Source organism: Vespula vulgaris, chromosome 8, assembly GCF_905475345.1.
Source record: "Vespula vulgaris chromosome 8, iyVesVulg1.1, whole genome shotgun sequence".
Taxonomy (NCBI): Eukaryota; Metazoa; Arthropoda; class Insecta; order Hymenoptera; family Vespidae; genus Vespula; species Vespula vulgaris.
Genome location: NC_066593.1, coordinates 8,132,711 through 8,154,773, shown reverse-complemented (window position 1 = coordinate 8,154,773; position 22,063 = coordinate 8,132,711). Strand labels below are relative to the sequence as shown.

General features: G+C 30.3%; 1 protein-coding gene across 18 annotated transcripts in view; it reads right to left on the bottom strand.

The window, feature by feature from the left end:
* LOC127065664 (glutamate-gated chloride channel) overlaps positions 1-22,063 on the bottom strand; it is a 99,941-nt gene that overhangs the window by 16,129 nt on the left and 61,749 nt on the right. For 11 of the 18 annotated variants that reach the window (XM_050998345.1, XM_050998346.1, XM_050998348.1 and 8 more), the window contains 7 exons: positions 16,092-16,156; positions 14,246-14,466; positions 12,444-12,526; positions 11,556-11,696; positions 7,216-7,305; positions 3,647-3,799; positions 2,813-3,027 (listed from right to left, as the gene is read on the bottom strand). In XM_050998345.1, the coding sequence (XP_050854302.1) occupies positions 2,813-3,027; positions 3,647-3,799; positions 7,216-7,305; positions 11,556-11,696; positions 12,444-12,526; positions 14,246-14,466; positions 16,092-16,156 (968 nt within the window). The remainder of the gene's footprint in view (positions 1-2,812; positions 3,028-3,646; positions 3,800-7,215; positions 7,306-11,555; positions 11,697-12,443; positions 12,527-14,245; positions 14,467-16,091; positions 16,157-22,063) is intronic. The other 7 variants (XM_050998352.1, XM_050998353.1, XM_050998355.1 and 4 more) reach the window with 1 other exon arrangement.

The following is a 22,063-nucleotide window of genomic DNA, read 5'->3' as shown; positions in this document are numbered from 1 at the left end:
AAAGTGGATCGTGGCTCGTTTGATAAGGCGAAGTTTCTATATCCATGTAACGTGATGGAAGTCGAGATCGTAAAAAGATAAGAGAGAAAGAGAGAGAGAGAGAGAGAGAGAGAGAGAGAGAGAGAGAGAGAGAGAGAGAGAGAGAGAGAGAGAAAGAGAGGGAGAGAGAGAGAGAGAGAAGGAAAATAAATAGAGAAATATATACGAGTAAAGAGAAAAATGGAATGTAGAAGGAGGAAGGAGGAAAAGTTAAAAAAAAGTATATAAAAAAGAAAAGAAAATAATAAAATTGAAATTTACATGCAAATTTTGCAACTTCGTTCAAAGATTAACGAGGAAGTTATAAGTATATTATGTATATTTCAATTATATATATATATATATATATATATATATATATATATATATATTATCTTATGTAAGGTAAGAAACTTGAATTACATAACTTGTCAAAGTTGATAAATCATCCTGGAAAATCTGTTATTAATTAGTATGAAAATTAATCGTTATAAAATGTCTCTTTCGTTGGGAAATTAAGTTGTTTCATCATAGTGGAAATGACGTTATTAATTTATAGAATTCTTTTCTTTCTTTTTTTTTTTTTTTTCTATCATCATACTCTAACATAATTTTCAACCTAACTATCTCTTAGAATAGAAATTTTGAAGATTCTTGTAGAATCCTTTCGTGTTCTCATTAATAATGAAGGAAGAGAACAAAAGTAACACAGAATTTTCCTTACGAGAAAAGGACAACGTAGAGATTACTTTATAAATGAGAAAAGGAAAGAAAAAAAGAAATAGAAAGGAACATGGAGGATAGTCAGATAGACAAACAGACAAACAGATAGACAGACAGAAAGAAAGAGATAGAAAGAAAGTGAAAAGTATATATCGAGGAAATGCAGCGATTGTAAGTAACAAACCATAATGCGTGTCTTGTGCAATGTCACGCCAACAAATTCACATGTGCACGATGTAAACACGATAACGAACGTCGTTCAATTCTTGTCATATAATAATGAGTTCAATCGCAAATTCGATTCTAATGCGCGTACTCGTTCATTTCGAGTAGCTATATACGCATACACGTTTATATATATATATATATATATATATATATATATATATATATATATATATATATATAGGTACGTAACCGCAACAATACGGACGTGCAAATCGAAGTAAATAGATAGATACTTATATAATAAATGTAGATATATAAATTGTAGGTAAATGATGGGGCATATAATGAGGAAGACGTGTAATAGATAAGGAAAGAAATAGAGCTAGAATTAATATATACGAACGAGCGTTTATCGCGTTTACATCATCGGATTACGGGGGCCACAAGTACGAAAAGATTCGTGGTAGGTACATGATCAATGATGAGAGGCTTCGAATTTGAACAACACGTTTTACCTGACTCTGACATTTCGTCCGTTCTCTCGACCAAGTTTGTCCATTTTGAGATATACAGAGGGATTATCTCGAGTTTGATTTTTCTTTCTTTTTTCTTTTTTAATCCCGTTTAATCGTCTTGGTCCTAGCGTTTTCCAAACTTCAGATATTTTTATTTGTTTGGGAAACGCCGACTAACGAAAAGAGACAAACGATCATAATCGTGACGGGTTTTTAAATTATAATATCGTGTTACGTTATTGGGAAGATCGTTTCGTGGTACCTCGAATAATATCAATTTGTCTATGACAGAGACGAAATGGGGGATTTGTAATAGAGAGCGAAACGTAGAATATGGCTTTCATTATCGAAATATGGAGATCGCGACGATCGAGAATGTTTTTGCTTTTCTTCCTTTCTTCTTCTTTTTTTTTTCGCGCGATTTAACTTATCTATTTTTTTCGAGATAGTAAAAAAAAAAAAAAAAAGAAAAAATGAAAAAAAAAGAAGAGGAAAATTCGTTAATTCGTAAAGAGCAATTTTCGATAACACCACGCGTGAAATGAAAAGTTTACTTTTTCTTATTTTCTTTTTTCTTTATTCTTCTCTTCTGTCTCTTCGTTCGTTCGAAAAAGTATTAAGTCTTTTTTTTTAACCCTTACCGCCGATAGCTTCCGTCAAAACTGTAACCGTTGATGAAAGAGTAACGAAATTCTCTCTGGGTTTTTCATTTTTTCGCTCTTTGATCTTCCCTTCGTCCTTGACGTCACGTAGTCGTGGAGAATAGAAGATCACGAAGAGCCAATCAATCAGGAACGGAGGTTCTCATGTGTCGTCCTTGCGTAGATTCGAATCAAACCACTTTCAATAGATATCGAACTCAATTTGAGTTTCTAACTTTCGTCTTTTCGGAATTCGAACATCGAGTTTCATTTCTCTTTGGCGTAGTTAAAGAAAATCTCACGTGATATTTACGATGTTTCTTCGTGAAAATTCTCCGTGGATTTAGAACGAGACTCTTTTAGTTAGAAAAAGATCGGGAAAGATTCGAAAGGATAAAGCGTTATTTGAACAAAGAGTAAATTAAAATTTCGTCGCGTAAGCTCGCGTTGAAAACAATTACGGGGACAAGATATATTGCCTTTCTTTTAGATTGGATAACAATTTAGAAAAAGAGAATAGAAAAGTTCGGAAAGCAAGGATTTCCGATTGTTTATCCAAAGAAACAAGGACGACACTCTGGTTTCCTCGGTTTCGTAAAGGCTATCGAAGAAGATAGAGATCCGGTTGATTTTCTTTTGTGTCCGAAGAAGTAGGCAGGTATATATATATATATATATATATATATATATATATGTAAGTATATATATATATATTACCTAGTACATACGCCAGTGAGAGCAAAATACCTGGGTGACGGGATTCTCGCCGGGACGATAGACGACGTTGTGCATCGGTCGTTTGCGGCCAACGTAATTCACACAGACAAACTCAAGAAGGCTCGCGTAAATGAAGCACATACAGACGCCATCCCAAACGTTCATGGCGGTCAGATTTGAAACCACCGGCAATGTTCCTCGGAAACCATTTGACGTTGTGAAGAAATTCAGCATCGTAGTCACGCCTGAAAATGAAACAAAATTAGATCAAGTTATGTATAATTATTTCTTTCTTTCTTTTCCGTGATAATTTTCACCACGCTTTCTCTTCTTTCTTTTCTTTTTTCTTTTTTTTTAGTTAAGCATAACCAACGATAAATACTACATGATTAACCGAAGAAAAAGTGAAAGGAAAGAACGAACCTTCTTTTTTATCCATGAAATTTTAACGTTCCAAGTATTATTTCTCGAGGGAATAATCTGGTAGTAGAATGCGAGAGCTAATATTCAATATGGCGGTATATTCGTTGTAAAACTTTCTTATTTATCGCGTCGTTGGATTAATGTTTAGAGGGAGATGAACTGTAAGAGAATGAATCATTCCAGTTGGCCGAGCTAAGCCACTTAGGATCGATGTATAATGACGTCACACTTTCTCACTTTTTCTTCTTCCTTTATCTTCGGAACTAATCCGTATATCGAGATTGTAATCTCTTTTAACTCGTAATAAATAAAAGGGTAAGAAATATTTTCACATAGAAAGAAGTTTTCTTTTTACTTCAAGATCTCGTTTGAATACAAAAGATCGAGATAAATGAGTTTAATGATAAATTTATTTATTTAATATCGCAATAATTTTCTTACCGATCATCACGCGTGCCGGTACCGCGTTCCACTCCAGCCAGAATGTGATAAACGAGCTGGTGACCAAAATGATACCCGGGATGAAGACCGTCGTGAAGTAGAAGGCACGATCCCGGGTGAAGATTAGATCCACCTTCAGGCAGCTGTAGTTACCTGTACGGTCCCACCAAAGAACGTTGGGATTTCTCCTGACATTGATATATACGTGTATATATATATATATATACATATACATATATGTATATTTATATATTATATATATATACACACACACCAGCGGTTGACCGAGTATTTTCTTATTTGAAAAAACAAGAAAAATATCGTTCTCTTTATTGTCCCACAATTTGTCAGCAAAAGAAATTTCGTTAAATGAATTCTTTTTCTTTAAATGAAAATACTCGTTCGTACCATTCGTGATAGTTATTGTTACATAGCCGTAGAATTCTTTTCGCTCGATTATGTTTTAGGATATAGGTTTGCGGTTAAAAATAAAAAAAGAAAGAATATATATCTATGTGTATACAAAAAAAAAAGGATAAAAAAAATATTACGTAGCACGTTCGAAAAATCGCAAGCAAGTGTTACGAACGTTATTCGCACAACGACGAATGGCTGATTTTTTTCGGCATTCGTAATTTATATGTATACTTTAACAGTAGTTATGTGACGTGTCAGACGACCGAATAGTCAACCTGATATTTTATATCGGAAATCGAGTTGGACGTTGACGAACCCGTCAAATCGGCCAATTCTATCGATTCTACAACGCTTCTACTACGCTTTTTTGGTGCATGTACGTTCATCGTCGTTGTCATTGTCGTTGTTATTGTCACTGTCGTCCTTGTTCTCATCGTCGGTGCATTGTCGTTGTCGTGGTCATTGTCGTCGTCATCGTTGTCCTCGTCGTCGTTATCGTCTTACAATGGGACAACGAATATGAAATAGAAATGACTCGTGTCTGGTTTTGTGTGTTTGTTGGCGCATTATTCTAGAATTAATTAACGAAACGAGATAGAAGGAGAAAAGGAAGAAAAGTGAATCGACAACGGGTAGAGAAGAAAGAAAAATATAAAATTAAAAAGTTGAAGAAATAAAGAAATAAACAAAAAAAAGAAAAAGAAAAAGGAAACATAAAGAGAAAAAGTGAAATGAAAAAAAAAAGAAAATAGGTAGCTTACAATCAACCATGTCTTTAATTATCGCCAATCAAGCTCCGCATTCTCGTAAGCACTGCAAGCTGAGCTAAATATGCTAATGTGTGAAACTCTAAACGCAAGTAGGATATTGGGATTATAGAGTGGTCATAAATAGGTAAGGTTTGGATTAATCAGAGTCAAGAGCAGGTTTCGATCACTTACGGGTCTATGTGTCTGTATATATATATATATATATATATATATATATATATACATATACATATACATATATATATATATATATATATATATATAAATATATACGGAAATAAAATAATAGCTTGCTCAACAAGAACAAACTTCCAAAATGCAAAATTTTCCAACGAGGCTCACGAGGATCGTGATAGGTACATAATACATACATACATACATCCAACATATGCGTGTGTACGTACGTACTACTACTGTTGCGAGTTTCAAATTTTTTATTTATTGATAAATTCTTTTTCTCTCGTCCTCGCTTTTCATTCGTTTATTTCCTCGTCCTTTTTTTTCATCCCCTCCCATAACTTTCTTCTTGTTCTTCTTTTTCTTTTTTTTCTTTCTTTTCTTTCGGTTTCTCTTTTTTTATTTTATTTTATTTTATTTTTTTTTTGATATGGACCAAGTTTCCTTTGAGTCACGTTTCTCAGCTTCTCGAACTTTCTTACACGTTTAAAATATAAGAAACACGAAAAGCACAGTTAATTTAGCGATAGTAGCCTCGATGTAAAAAAAAAGGTCTTACGTAATTTCGACGATATTTGAGTGTCGACGTTTGCCGAACGCCGCGAATACATATTGAATTCTCTTCGTCAAGAGTCTTTCAAATGTTTCACGATATTTCAAAATTTTGTTACAAGTCAAGAGACTGTTCCGCGTTCAAAAGTTAAGAAATGAAAGATGGCGTTCGAAAAAGAAAAAGAAAAAGAGAAAGAACTCGAGGTTCGATATTCTTCTTTTTAGAAATCGATACGTTCGAATATTGGAAATTGTATATATAAATACATATATATATATATATAAAATATATATATATATGTATATATTTTTCAATTTTATTCTCGTTTTGTTTCTTCGAAAGTTCGCACGAGATTGAAAAGACGTCGGGAAACGAAGGATTTCAGTCAGAAATGATCGAAAATTATTATAATTAACTTATTAAAGTGAATTAACTCCATTTACGTGAAATTATCGTTTCGTTAAATATATAATAATATCTGACGTGCTGTGATGCTTGTACTTAAATACGTAAAAAATGGTTAAGCGTTCTTTCAAATTAAGCTGTAAATCGAAAGACGGACAACGATTATAACATATTGCATAATTCCGAAAGAATAATTTAAACATTATTATTCATCTAAACGAATAAACGCATGCTATACATACATATATGTATATCTTTTTGTTCGCATATTTTTTCTCATAAAAATATATAACATTTTTTAATATTACTGCTTATTCTTATAATAAAACTTATTGGAAACATATTTGTTAATAATTATGAAAGTGATCTAAACTAAAACTTTAAAAATAATTCTATATCGAGCTTAATTATATAATAATAATAATAATAATAATAATAATAATAATAATAATAATAATAATAATAAAAATAACAATAATAATAATGATGATGATGATGATGATGATGATGATGATGATAATAATAATAGTATTAACAACAACAATAATAATAATAATAATAAAATAATCAAGTAATAATAATACATATAAAAAATAATAATAATAAAAGGGAAAATAAAAATCAATCTCTCCAAATGAAATAATATACGATTTACGTCACTTTCATAATCACCGATAATCATCGTATATTAAAACGTCTGCATATATATTATATAATATACGTACATACATATCAAACACAGACATATATACGTACTCGATCCATAATAATAAAATACTACTTAACCATTTGATACGTGATAACGTCAAAAAACGATTCATCGGTCAGTGGATGATCTTTGTTTAAAATCGTTACTATAAAAAGCAACATCGAATCTACTAAAATATATTTGGGGGTGAGGGGGAAATCTTGGCATGTGTCTCGCGGGTTGGTAAGCTTGGTCCTGTCTCTCTCTCTCTCTCTCTCTCTATCTCTCTCTCTCTCTCTCTCTCTCTTTCTTTCTTTCTTTCTTTCTCTCTTTCTTTCTTTCTCCCTCCCTCTCTTACGTTTTAGTGGTCTTTTTTTTCTCAAATATTTCGCAAAAGTTAAGTAACGGGGGAGGGGGGTGGATTGAGGTGAAGGGTTGGGATTGAAAAGGTAAAATTAGGGCGAAGTATTAAAAGGGCGGAATGTTTAATTAAAATTCGATTAAAAACACACGAACGATTGGATGAGAGGCTCGGAAAGGGGGGAAAGGAGGAATTTACCTTGCTCCTCAAACCTGCGCTGGCACAGCGAACACTTAGAGTCCCCGAACTCATCGAACTCGTCCTCGTAGTCGATGATTTGTCCTTCAGCTGCAACAGAACAGCCCACGATCTTCCTTCCTATTTATTTTTTCCCTCACGCTCGCTCGCTCGCTCGCTCGCTCTCTCTCTCTCTCTCTCTTTTTCTTTTCTTCCTTCCTTCCTTCTTTTTTATTTATTTAGTTTTTTATATTTGTAATTTTTATTCGTCCATCTGGAGCGTTTTTTTTTTTTTTTTTTTAATCAGGAGGGACGGATAAATCTCAATGATATAATAATTAACCTTCTGCACTATGACGTCACTACTGACCTAATACATCGTTTGATTAATGAAACGAATCAGTAGAAAATAGTTCCGTTCATTTAAAAATTTCTTTCAATGTATATGTGGATATGTGTAGCTGTGAGATATCGAAATTAGAAAATGTCAAATCGAGTCGGCATTGGTGAAATAATTTAAGGAAATAATTATAGTGCAAAGAGAGATTAATTTGAAAATGTATGCAATTTATGAGACAACGTTAGGCTTGATTTTTGATTCATAAAAAAACGAATCATATAAAGAAATGATCAAAAAAAGTTTGTTGATATTTTTTTTCTTTATTTTTTGACTCGTTACTACATCACTTCAAGATCTATCCGTCCTCCGAATCTTTTTATATACCGTAGAAGCTTTTTTTATTATCGTCCCCGTTCTCGGCCTGGATATCGCCGTTGTAACTATAGATCGCACACGTATCTATTTTCGTACACACACAGTGGATATTGTTAACTAACTAGACCAAGCATATCCGTTTTCCGCCATGGTTGAATCCTTCAGGGTAAAGAAGGATCGGAGCAGTCCTATTTTTACACGCAAGCTTTTCTATTCTCCGAGGAAATCGGGCGAGGCTAGATATATTCTTGTAAGATTCTCTTTGATGTAATTCTGTTTCGATGTTCTCGATAAGAAAGCAATAATAATAATAATGATAATAATAATAATAAAAATAATAATCAAAAAAAAAAGAAAAGAAAAAAAAAATAATAATAATAATAAAACGTCGACGATTGCCGATCGATGCATTTTTCTTTTCTTTTTCGTTTTTGTTCTTGTAGTCGTTGTTTCTCTTTTCTTTTTTCTTTCAAATATATTCTATCGGGACGATGTTACACGAAATATATGTTAAAAATGACATTCTTTCCTAACTCTCAAAACAATCATTACCGTTAATCATTACTGTCAAATACTGTCAAATATCGACGTTCGTAAAAATAAGCTTTATACAGAGATTGTTACTAGCAAAATTGTAATGTTCCAACTTCACTCAGAGTGCCTACGAAAAATAAAATCGGTGCACACACTTGGTGTTGTTATTGCAGGCCGTTAAATATCGTATCACTCGTTTAAATATGGAAAAATTATTTCTTACTTTTCTTTTTACTGTTCTTTTTTTTTTTTTTTTAATTTCTCTCATTGCTGTTGTCATCGTTGCTGTTACTATTCGTTTTTATAACCTGATTGATATTCACCGATACCAGAGCAGGTATACCGGTTAAGAAGGCAAGACAAAGAAAAGAAGAGAAAAAAAAAAGAAAGATAATAGTGGTAGTAATATCCATTATTAATAGCAGAAGTGGTAGTTTAGTAATAGTATAGAAATAGAAGGAAAGGGGAGAAAAACCGGCGTTATAAAAGGCGTTAAGAGATCGTTACGGGACGGAGAAGAAACTTCACCCCAAAAGCAAACCACGGCGGTTCGGTTGAAAAGCGAGACAGGAACCAAGGTTGCCAATATGCATTTTCTAGGGGAGCTATTCTCATTAATATATCATTTCATACATACATATTATATATACACATATTTCATACATATATATATATATATAAATATATATATATATATGGAGTATATACAGATATAGTTCTAATATATATCTAAACTCAGCTAAAGAACAAAATACAGGTACAATCCAAATATAGAACATCGAACATCACCACTACGTTGCATGCACATTATGCAGATTATGCATTTTCCCTGTTTCTTTCATTCTCACTCTCTCTCTCTCTCTCTCTGTCTCTCTCTCTCTGTCTCTCTTTCTCTCTCACTCTTCCCTCTATCCCTCTCTCCTTTTCTCTCTTGCGTGTGTCGTGTAGTGTCCTGTTTATAAAAAGAAAAAAAGAAAAAAAAAAAAAAAAGAAAATAAGAAAGAAAAAAAAAGAGGAATTCTCGTTTAGCAAATTTTCTACTCTGTTCGTAGAAAATTTTTAATAATCATAAAAATTAATGTTGTCGTTGTTTTTTTTTAATTTTTATTTTTATTATCGTATTACCTTTCTTTCCCTCTCTCTTCCTTCTTTTTTTTTTTTTATATATAAGGCTCGAGAAGTATGACCTTTTGTATCATATATTCCTTTGCAGCTGTGTCAATTAAAATTCGATTATATTTACTTGAGCTATCATGTATTATACGAAAAATTGTATTAAGTATGTATGTAAGTAAGTAGATAAGGGATTTGTGGGATGTCATTTTGTTGTTTGTCATTTGCTAACTAAAGAAAGATCACCACGCCAAAGGATCAAATCGAAGCAATTTTTGTGTGGAAAAATGGCAAAGAAAAAGTGCCAGTGAATTCGAGCTCGTTTTGGTATACATACATATATGTATCGTAAATATCTAATAATATTCATGCATGAGCAATAACTTACCTTCTCTAATGAGAAAGGATATAAAAAAAATAAAAAACTAAAAAAAAAAAAAAGATAAAAAAAGAATAAAGAAAATAGAAAACGAAACGAGATCGTCGATCATTTCTCACGGTTTTATCTTCAATTTCGTCGATACTGTTCGAAGAGACGAGATCGAATCAAATCGAAATAGCTTTGTTGTTTTGTTGGCAAAAGGACAAACAATTTTTCTATTTCATTATTTCTTTTATTTTCTTTTTCTCTTATCGAATTACATTTGCCCACACAGACGGACAGAGTTTTCTTGGAACGATCGATTTAACCGATTATTGCAGGTGCAACTGTTGTATTTTATTCTCTTTTTTTTTTTTTTTCTTTTTATCCAACTATAAGAGTGAAGAATAAAAAAACAAGGACAGTCGATATTCGATCGATATCAGAGAAAGAGAAAGATGAAAAAAATAGTAATTTTTACCTTCTCACAAATTTGTTTCGTTCGATTTCGTCTTTATCAAAGAACGAAAATACTTAGAACATACATACTTAGGAGTTTGAGAAAAGAAAATTACACAGAACGTCTTTATCGTCGATGTCGTCGTTGTAATTGTCGTCGTTTTCACTGTCCTTTTGTTGTCATTGATATTATAGTGTAGTATAGATGTATATATACATATATATATATACATATTATATAGTCGCGTAAGTAAAATTTGGAGATTCGAGCGACCGATCTGTCTAAAACATCGACTACGCACGCTACAAAAGAAAATAATATAAAGACCATTGCGAGTGCGAGTGGTGTAAGCGATAATACTGGAAAATACAAAAATAAAAGAAGGAAAATATAATTAATTATTTTAGTGAGACCGGGCATGTTCAGTGCACTTGTGATATAAATATATATATAGGTATATATATATATATATATATATATATATATATATATATATATATCTTACGTGATAAGCGCGTGTTAATCATTTATAATCATATTAACAATCGTAGATGCAACCAAGTATATACCATATGTTGTCAATTTTTTAATTGATTACATCGGTATAGATATATCTACATTGGAAAAAACAAAGAAAAAATTAAGAAATAAAGAAATAAAAATATGAGAGAAAGAAATTTGCAAGGAACGAATTTTTGATTTGAAGGAAAATGCACTTACATATATATATATATATATATATATATATATATATATATATATATCTTGGGATGAGGTGACAGAAAATGGTCTAAAATAAAGAAAAGGAAATTAAAGGAATGTAGGGGAGGAAGAAGTGAGAGAACTCGAAATTTAGATAATAATAATAACAATAATAATAATAATATTAATGATAATAATAATAATAATAATAATAATAATAATAATAATAATAATAATGACGACGATGACGATGATGATGATAATGATAGTAATCGAAATAATAATAAAAATAATAATAATAATAATAATAATAATAATAATAATAATAATAATAATAATAATAATAATAGTAATAATAGTAATAATAATAATGATAATGATAATAATAGTAATCGAAATAATAATAATAATTATTTAATTTGGTCAATCGTGATCGCAGATTATTTTGTTTTTTTTTTCTTTTTTATAGGACTCACCTCGCCAGCTTACTTTAATCGGACACGTGATTGTCTGGTTCTTAATGAGGTAAGCGTTCAATGATGTCAGGCTCGGACTTTTTCGTAACGTACCCTCGTCGTTCTTCCAAACGTACGTGATCGCCGTCTGCTCGTACGATACTGCAAAGAAGAATGAAAAACGAATTTGTATACAGGGTGCTCAGCGTAATGGTCAACACGATTTTTTATCAAGTACTTACAATAGGGTGACAAAGAAAAAAAGCTTGCAATCGATCATCAATAAATTATATATTAGAAATAATAATTATAAAAATATTATTTTTTCCATAAAAACATTAAAATCATCTTTATCTTCTTAAATGATATCAGAAATAATTATTTCTAAGTGATATTGTAAACGACAAGCTGAAATTAATTCAATGATGTAGTATAATCATGTAGTATAATTTGTTCAATAATTTGTTGTTATTTTTTTGTAAAAAAGTAAATCATTTTTAATGTAATAAGGATTCTTATCAACACGCACGGTGGATAGTAGATTCTTCAAGCTTATTTCTATTGGATTTTTATTTATTATGGTATTTGAAGTCAATTGTTTACGGACACATTATTAAAGAACTTCAAGAATGAATGTATATATAGTATCTATAGATCGCGATTTTTTTTATTGAAAAAATTAGATGTAATTTTAATTTTTATAATTTGTTCATGATCGAACACTGGTGTCATTTTGTTCGACGGTTTATTTTGTCACACTATCGGATGTGTCTTCAAAATCGTGACGATCGTTACGCTGAACATCCTGTATTGCATATAAAAATATTTTTCTAACAATTAAATCTTTTCTTAGGTCAACAGATTGGTTTAATAAGTATGATGAAACTTTGTTTCGTTTTGATTACTCACTGCTCTCGATAGCGAATGAACACAGTGGGTCGTCGAATGGGAAGATATTGAGTCTACCCTGGCAGGATAGGATTAGATGACGCCTGAAAATTATTTATTACAATTACTCGTAAATAATTTTTTCAGTTTCTTCATTGGTTTAACTACTTATACATATATTTATGTACGTATATATTAATTTGACCAATGAACAACGAAGAAATTTTTTAAGTCGTAATAACACTAATTTTTTGAAATTGAAATTTTACATAGAAAATCTTAGAAACTTTTTATAATATTTTCGATAGAAAATATCGACAATCTCAGTAACATTTAAACTAACAAATTTCCAATACAACTTTTCGTAGAAAAATTTCAATGTTACTCATTAGTTAATTCAATATAATATCATTACATAAACAATATATTGTACAAAAAATAATATATATTTTGGATGAGAAGATCATTTATATATTTAACTGAATTTTTTATTCAATTTTACTTATCGCGAACTAAAATATTATTTATAATAAACATTTATACATATCTTCAAAATTATACCTTCAATTAAATATTTTTATCAGTTTGCAAATAAGAGAAACGTCATATTAGTTAAAAGTTTTATATACTAAGCAAGAGAAAAGTGTTCATGCATCGTTTTTATCTCAAGCAATTCCCTTGACGCTTACTTCCGATCTTAGTCGTTGATTTACGACGATGCATCAAGTACGTAACTTTCTAGGCAAACTTTCTAACATGTATGTGTTTTTAACATGTATGTGCGTGTGTACATGTGAATGGATTCTACATACTATGTAGCAGTGATCTTCTCACCAATCGTAAAATGTGAAATGTTTTATGTAAAAAAAGTTGCTTAATGGAGGTGACGATACATTCGTTTTATCCAAGTCCATATATTTTCATATAAAGTTTCACAAACATTTTTATCGACGTTACGATTATTGTTAATTATATAACTTAAAATTTTTATCTAAATCGTGTGTATATTTACTAGAATAAAAGGCACGTGCGAAAGAATGGAAACTCGTTGGTTAAATAAATGCTTCTTGTGATTTACGTTGCAAAGAAAAATAAACGGAGTATACTTACTATAAGTATATGCATATGTGTGTGTGTACACACACACACACACACATATGGACGACTTCTATTGTTAGCAAAGCGTATTATAAGAAAATTGCTCGAGTATGTGCACGGTTACATATACACACACGAGTGATAAGAATCGTTTATGGTATGTATATATTATATCTACAATCCTGGTCAAAAGTTTCGAATATTTCGTAAATTTAATGTCTTTTCTCTCTTTCTTTTTTTCTTTTTAAATAAAATTCACAGCATAATTATTATTATTTTATACCAGCATACGTATAATCGTTTTTTATATAATTAATAATATAATCATATATAATGATACATTATTCATATAATTTATATATAGTATACCGATATGATAATAATTTTTTTCTTTCAATAAAATTGATAATAAGTCGTTTAAAATTTGTATCTTTTTATATAATATATATATATAATATATATAATTTACGTAGCGTACTGGTATAATAATTATTTTCTTTTTTTAATAAAATTGATAATAATTCGTTTAAAATTTGTATCTCTTTATGTAATATATATCTAATTTTAGATGTAATAATTGAAAATTGATTCGTATTCATTCGAAACTATCGACAATAATGCTTGTCAGTATTTTTTTTTTTTTTTTTTTTTTTTAGAAATGTATAAAAAAGAAAAAGAAAAGAGAAAAAAAGATAAAAAAGATAAAGAAAGAAAGATAAAAATACCGCATAAGATAGTTGACGGTGCCATTGCGGTATATTCGCAGAGCGAAATGAACCGGTATAAGAGGATCCTTAAAATCGCCGTGCATTATAAAATACGTATCCGGCAGCCAGATTTTGTCGTAATGGTGAATCGCGTTAAGAAATTCGTATCGCGATCTGTTGCTATAACGCAACCGCGGATCGAACCACTGTTGCTGCAGCAAAAACTCCACTTCGTATTTCTGAAAAAGAAATATAGAAAAAGGAGACGATTATATTGATGAAATGTATGTCCAATTTTTTATTTCGGATATACCATGTCCTTCTCTTTTTCTTGTTTTTGCTTGTATCGAGATCGTCCGTTTGAAATATTTCTTTCGAGGGATTTCTTTCTTTAAATAATAATTGCGAATTTCTTTCTCTTTTCTCTCTCTCTCTCTCTCTCTTTTTTTTTATTCTACACTAGATTGGAAATGAATCGATGAACAATTTCCGTTTTCTATGGTACTTACAAATTATTTCCATTTACGATCTTTCTCGCATTGACATTTCTTTTATTCCTATGGATTTCATAAATCTCTATTTTCTCCTTTACGATGCAAATCATACAAATGTTTTTTTTTTTTTTAAATTATTTTCGAAGAAGAATATTAATCATGACGATCAAAGAATAATAAAGAAAAATAAACGATTCGATTCTTCTTTCTCTTTCTCTCTTTAAAAAAAAAATCTTTTTAATTCATTATATATTCACAGAACGGCCGGCCTTCGTAGGCAATGGAAAAACTACATGACTGTCGCGTTCTATAAAAGTTCTCACGAGAAAAACTTCGCAACAAATAACAGCGCGAACTACTTACGTTCATGCAAGGCCACGCCCGAACATATTCTCCTATAGTCCGCATAGAACTATCTCGCATGCAAAGAAGGCAATTTTTATTTTATGGACGTCCCACGCTTTATTTCCGTATCTCATCGAGCTCATCTTCGGCGAGAAAGAAAAAAAAAAAAAAAAAAACCAAAACAAAAAACACGTAAATAAATAAAATGTATACCGGATTGAGAAGATTGGCAACTTGCTTTTAAATTTTTCGTAAAAAAAGAGAAAGAGAGATTTGTTTTAACGGGAGTCTCATGTAATTTTCATGTTAATAGTGCTTTTATTTATTAAATATATAAAAGAAAAAGAATGATTACTTTGACATGATAGAATAAAAAAAAAATTATTATAATAATAATAAATAAAAAAAGTAATAATAAATCAATAACTTTTTAAATGATGATGTAAGACAAGGAAAAAAAAAGAAGAAAAAAAGAAAAAGGAAAAGATGATTTATTTGATAATGATATTTTGTTATAAAATTGGTAGTTTTCTTATTAAATATGAACAATCATCTGCACACATACATACACATACACACACACACATATATATATATATACTTATAATATAATATATAGTATAAAATATATATGGTACATACATATATATATATATATATATATATATATGTATATGTATATATACTATATTATTCATAAAAAAAGTAAAAAGCTTCTCCGAACAATATATCAAGTAATAAAAGAAAAACAATTAAATACATTTGACGAAATTAGTTGGTACATTGAATCTTTTGAGTTATAGAATTCTTTAAGAATTCTTCTATTTAAATCTTTCATTTTATTTAAAAAGCGAATCGTTATCGTATTAAAATTTTATTTTTAACGGGCATTGTCCATCGTTCGTAATAAAGAGAACTACTTGACATTTTGTTTCTCGATTCTTTCCTTTCCTTTCTTTTCTTTCTTTCCTTTTTTTTCTTTCTCCAAAGACGATCTCGAAAAAGCTAAAAGATTTCCAGTTTACCAGACTGGATTCGTCGGGCGAGGCCAAGCTCAGCAGCAACACGCTCACGTTGACGGTCAAGGTTCCTGAAACAGAAGCATATAGATGAAATAAAAATGTACCTTTGTTTGTTTGTTTATTTATTAATTTTTTTTTTTTAATTCATTTCCTTATTCACAATCTAACCTCGCAACTGATCAAGATTTGTTCACTCTGATAATTAGCGATATCACGTATACAGAATTATGCAAAAGTTTCTAAATGATTTCATTAAAAATCGATTACACATAGATACTTTCTCGAGACTTTTATTTTTCGGACCTAATATTTTTTTTTTTTCCTTCAGATTGTAAAATCGCGAGCATAGCAACTTTTATCGAGTTTGAAAAAGCAAAAAAGAAAGGAGAAAAAAACCGATCAACCTAAAAAATCGTGAAAAAGTGTGATTGATGATTTTTAAGATCACTTAGTAGCTTTTGTCCCAGTTTGTAGTGAAAATGCATGAACGAAGGAAAAAGGTTTCAAAAAATCTGATTGTGCATTCGGTCGTTTATCATTGATCAAAATCCGATTAGTTGGAGGCAACATCGTGAACGTATAAAAATCGATCGACGTCAGTCTTAACGATCGTCGTGAAATTCCGATTGACAGGATTTACAAGGCGATCGTAAAGCTGCATCGATGTCTTCCTTCGTTCTTTCCTTCTTTCCTGCCTTCTTTTTCCTTCCTTCTTTCTTACTTTTTCTTCCTTCTTTTATTATTTTTTTTTTATCTTTATTTTTTCCCTTTCTCTTTCTCTCTCTCTCTCTCTCTCTCTCTCTTTCTCCTTAACTCTCCTTTTTTTTAAATTTCTTTTTTTCTTATTTCCTTTCCCCTTCGAGTTCAACGCATTTAAAACTTGTAAGCAAGGTATTACGCTGGCTTAAGCTGTTAATGCTGTTACTGGCGGAAGCTGTTTCTGAGCCATGCTGTGCACATGCTGCCCTTTTTTGTGTGTATTCTATATCTTTCTTTTTCTTTTTTTTTTTTTTTTATTTGTTCGTTTTAAGAGTTTTAATTAAAGAGTTTTGCTTTTAATTTTGGTTTGCATTCGTTTCTTTAGTTTTATGTTTATATTTGTATTTATATTTATTTTTATTTTTTTAATTTTTTATTCTTTTTTTTTTTTTTAATTTCCACATTTGTCGATTTCTATTTTATTTTCCCGTAAAAAAGTTTGTAGTCTCGTAACGAAACAAAGTATGTTCTCATCAATGACGAGATATTTATTAAGACTCGGATACGATATCTCGATCCTTCGTCCTGATAGGGCGAGTGAATTCTATCTATCTATTAATCAATCAATCAATCAATCAATCAATCAATCAATCAATCTATCTATCTATATATCTATATATCTATCTATATATCACGCGACAACACATAACTAACCGCGATGATTCGCGCTAATCTCATGTAAATAATTTATCTTTACGAGAGAACTTTTCACAAACTATCGTCTTGGCATAACTCCGAAAGATACATATATACGTAAACAATGTAAATACGAGCTATTCAAAACTAACGTATTATATGTGGAAAATATTTTCGTAAGTGTTAACGAACGAATACGTGCTGTTGTTTCAGTATTGAAAATTTGTATTGTTTTGTGACTATATGGGGATATTAATAATAATATAAAAAAAATAAAAAAAAAAAAAAACGATTGAAATAAAATAGAAAAAATAAATATAAAATAAAATACGTGGATAATTTCTTTCGTGTCAATAATGAAAAAACTCGCGTACTATGTCGAGCAATCTGTTTGTTAATATTACAAATTTGTATAATATTGTATGTTATTATATATATATAAATGTTTTATATATATATATAAATGACACTATGTCTTGCATAACAATTTCTATGTGTTAACGACAGAAACTTTTGTACGGACGATTTGTACAGACAACAAGTGTGGACGATGCATGCAAAAACGGGACTAAAATCCCAAACCATCAAAAATTAGAATTTCGTTGCTTATCACAAGCGAACGTAGAAAAACGTTCGCGATTGGAGACGAACAGAGAAAAGGGGGTTTTGCTCAAGGAAAGACGGATCGTTCGGTAAAGAGTGAGATACGTACGAGAAACGAAAAAGATGAACGATTACAACCATGATAGATGAGACGAGATGAACATGACAAGTGTTCTTCTTTTATCTCGTATACTTTCTTCTAACTGCTATGCTAACTTTCAATTTTTATCTCTTATCATCCAACAAAGTGAAGGATCAAAAACAATAACTAAAAGTTTACGCGAAATGGAATAATAAAAAATTTCTTTCCAAATTGTCCCATCCAAAAATTATTTTAAATTACGAATACATTCGTTGATAATACAAATAATATATAATATAATAAAAATATATAAATATAATATATATTAATATAAAAGATCAAGACTAATTGTACCATAATATTTACAACTTTATCTTATAATTCATACAAGAATTACAATTACTTCTTACACTTGGATATATTTTTAATTTTACAATTCATTCAAAAATTTCAATTACTTGATAAATTTCAATATATTTCGATCGTTCCCTTTGTTATACATACATACATACATACATATATATATATATATATATATATATATATATATATAATATAGTTCTAAGAGAGTGAAAAAAATGGGGGAAAAAAAAAAGAAAAGAAAAAAGAGAACAAAGAAATAAAAAAGGTAAAGTGTTAGGCTCGGAAATGTATGCGTGTGCATGTACGTGTACGTGTACATGTACATGTACATGTCTGTGTATTGGTAAAACTAGTAGGGATAAAGAATCGATTGGTGCTTGTCGTGGCATAAACACTGCGGTCGGCGGCGCCGAGTCTCGATAAGGTCTCTGGCATAATATAAACGATGAAGGGGGTGTAGTGGGGGTAGGGACGTGAGGAGTAGTAGAAGGGTTAGACATTGAGAGAGAAAGATCGATCGATGCGTCAAGTACTAAGCTCGAAAAGCACCTTGACTCGAAGCTAGTACGTACCACTAAGCCATGACACATGATCGTCTCGTTCGACTTTTATATTATCTATCTATGTAGGAACGCGAATGCATTTACTCCGTCAACTCACTCCCCACCTTCCCTCTAAACATCCCTTTCATATATCGTCACATAACGTTAGGACGACACAATTAAAAAGAACATTTATTTGAGTTATCATCAGGTCTTCATGTTGGAACAAATTAAATGGGAACTTTGCGACTCGTCGACGAGATATTTCCAATTGGATCGTATCTATGTACGTACGATTGTTTTTCTATGATAAATATGATTTTTGTAAGATCTGATCGATTTGAAAATTGAATAGAATTTTGGTTTTGTTTTTAAACATCTGCAATTGTAATGAATTTGTTGTGCGTTTGTAAACAAAAGTTGTTTAATTGTAAATAATAAGTACTTATTGTTAGTACAGTGTATTGTTTGTTTTTATTATTATAGTATTAATATATAGTATTTAGAGTATATAATAATTATTATTATTATTATTATACTGTTAGTATAATGTTTAGTATAATAATAATGTACTAATTATATTATTTCTATAGCATAGTATAATATAATATACTGTAATACTATACTAACAATAATGTATACTTAAAATACGTGCGATAAATTTTCGATGAATCGTACTAACTAAATATGTATAAATCAAATCAAATGATACTTAAAAAAATACAGAAATGTGTGTCACATTAAATTTACATAACGTTATGCAGAATCAAAAAAAAATATATATATATATTTCAATTCGATTACTGTAAATGAACGAACAAAAAATGAGAAACAAAAAATAAAACGAAAAAATTGTCAATCTTTTCGTTTCATTTAGAAACATTCCCAATCAGAGTATTATATAAACGATATATATATATATATATATATATATATATATATATATATATAGTTGTTCAATTTCATCAAAGTGATAGAAACAAACGTCAAGTCATACATCGAACTTTAGAGTGAATCTGAAAAAAAAAAGAAAATCATAGACCTAGAATAAAATATATATACCATACGTGTATATATAACGAATAATCTTGATAAACCATGACGAATGGATGTTGTTGACGAGAAAAAAAAAAGGAAATGGAAAAAGAACAAAATAAAACAAAATAAAACGAATGAAATCGTAGTGGTACATCGTTGATGATAAAAAAAAAAAAAAAAAGAAAAAACAAGAAAGAAAGAAAAAAGAAGACGAATGAAATCGTTGTTCGAATGCAGTATAACGAGGATGAGGGAGGGTATGCATTTTTTATGTTCAGATAAAACCATGTATGCGAAAAAAATATTTTACTGCAGTGGTGAAAGTACGAAGGGGAGAAGAGAAAATGAATTGGTATTTTATATTATCCTTCCTCGTTCTTCTTCTTCTTCTCCCTTCGAATCCAAAATGGCGATGAACAATGAGTTCAAATCGAATTTAGGTGCGATAAGCTTCGAGGTATTGATAAGGGCGTGAAAGGAGGTAGTTAATTGGTTGGTTAAGTGATTGGAGAATTGGGGTTTAATTCGACGATTACAAACTAACAAAGAGAGAGACATACATACAGACATACAACCATCCATCCATACACTTACATCCACACACACACACACACACACATATACATTCATACACAAAGAAGAGAAATACAAATATAAGAAAATTCACAGAGAGAGACCTACGGAAACAAACAAGACAGATAGCCGTATTTTCCTTTTGTGTAAGTGTTTTTTATGCGTGTGTGCGTGTGTTATATATCGTCCAGAAAATGTTATAAACATTTTTCTACAGTTACAAACACCAAGCTCACCACACACCGTCAATCCTCCGGTCATTTAGTTATATATATATATATATATATATATATATATATATATATTTGTGTGTATGTGTATGAGTTTTTGGTATAATATATTTGAAACGTGACAGTGGATTGGTTTATTAACGTGGTGCAAAGTTGAGTGCATTTTACGAGTGTTTAGAGAGTAAATATTTTTTTCCTTTCTTTTCTACTTGTTTTTTCTTTTTTGTTTTATGTTGTTATTGTTGCGATTGTTGTTGTTACTGTTGGTTGTTGTCGTTGTCGTTGTTGTTATTGTTGTTGTTATTGTTATTGTTGTTATTGTTGTTGTTGAATTTCTTTTTTCTTTTATCCGAAGAAAAAAATTCGTATTACGAAGTTCGTAGTCGAGCGTCGCACGATTTCTTCTTTTCTTCTTTTAGTATAATTTATTTATTTATATCTTTATATATGTACGTATATGTAAGTATATATATTAAACATATATATATATACATATACATGTACAATACTTTCAATACTATTTTTAATTCGATCGTAACGTAATTAACGGTTGCTCGATTTAGTAAAACAAAAAAATTTTGCAATAACCGTAGGAAAGTAGCTGTGAGAGAAAAGAAAGAAAGAACAAGAAGAAAGAAGAAACTCGATATAAATCTTAATCGTGCTAAGGGGGTGGGGTAGAGGAAGCAGGTTTGCAGGAAGGGGAATGGGGTGGTTCGCGGCTAGCATCGATCGACCTACGAACCATCGTACGAAAGGTCGTCGCTCAGCCCATTCAGTAGCTTGACTGACGATTCGCGAATGGCACCTAATTATTACAGTCGATTAGATTTCGATCGTGCTTCTTCGACCGTGTACATTAATTTGCGTGGGTGTATATATATCATTGAATGCACGAGATATACGAAGAGACGAGAGAGAAAAATATATAACACTATACGCGTACACATGTACACGAATATACATATGTAACGAATATATGTATAATTTTTTTCTTTTCTTTTCTAATCGAAGAAATTACATTTCTGACTATTCAATGTAATTGTAATATATTCGAGTATATATATATATATATATATATGTATAGGGTGTTCAAAAAGAAGTGATCTCTTTAAAGAGATTAATTAACTAGATTAAATGTAATTAATG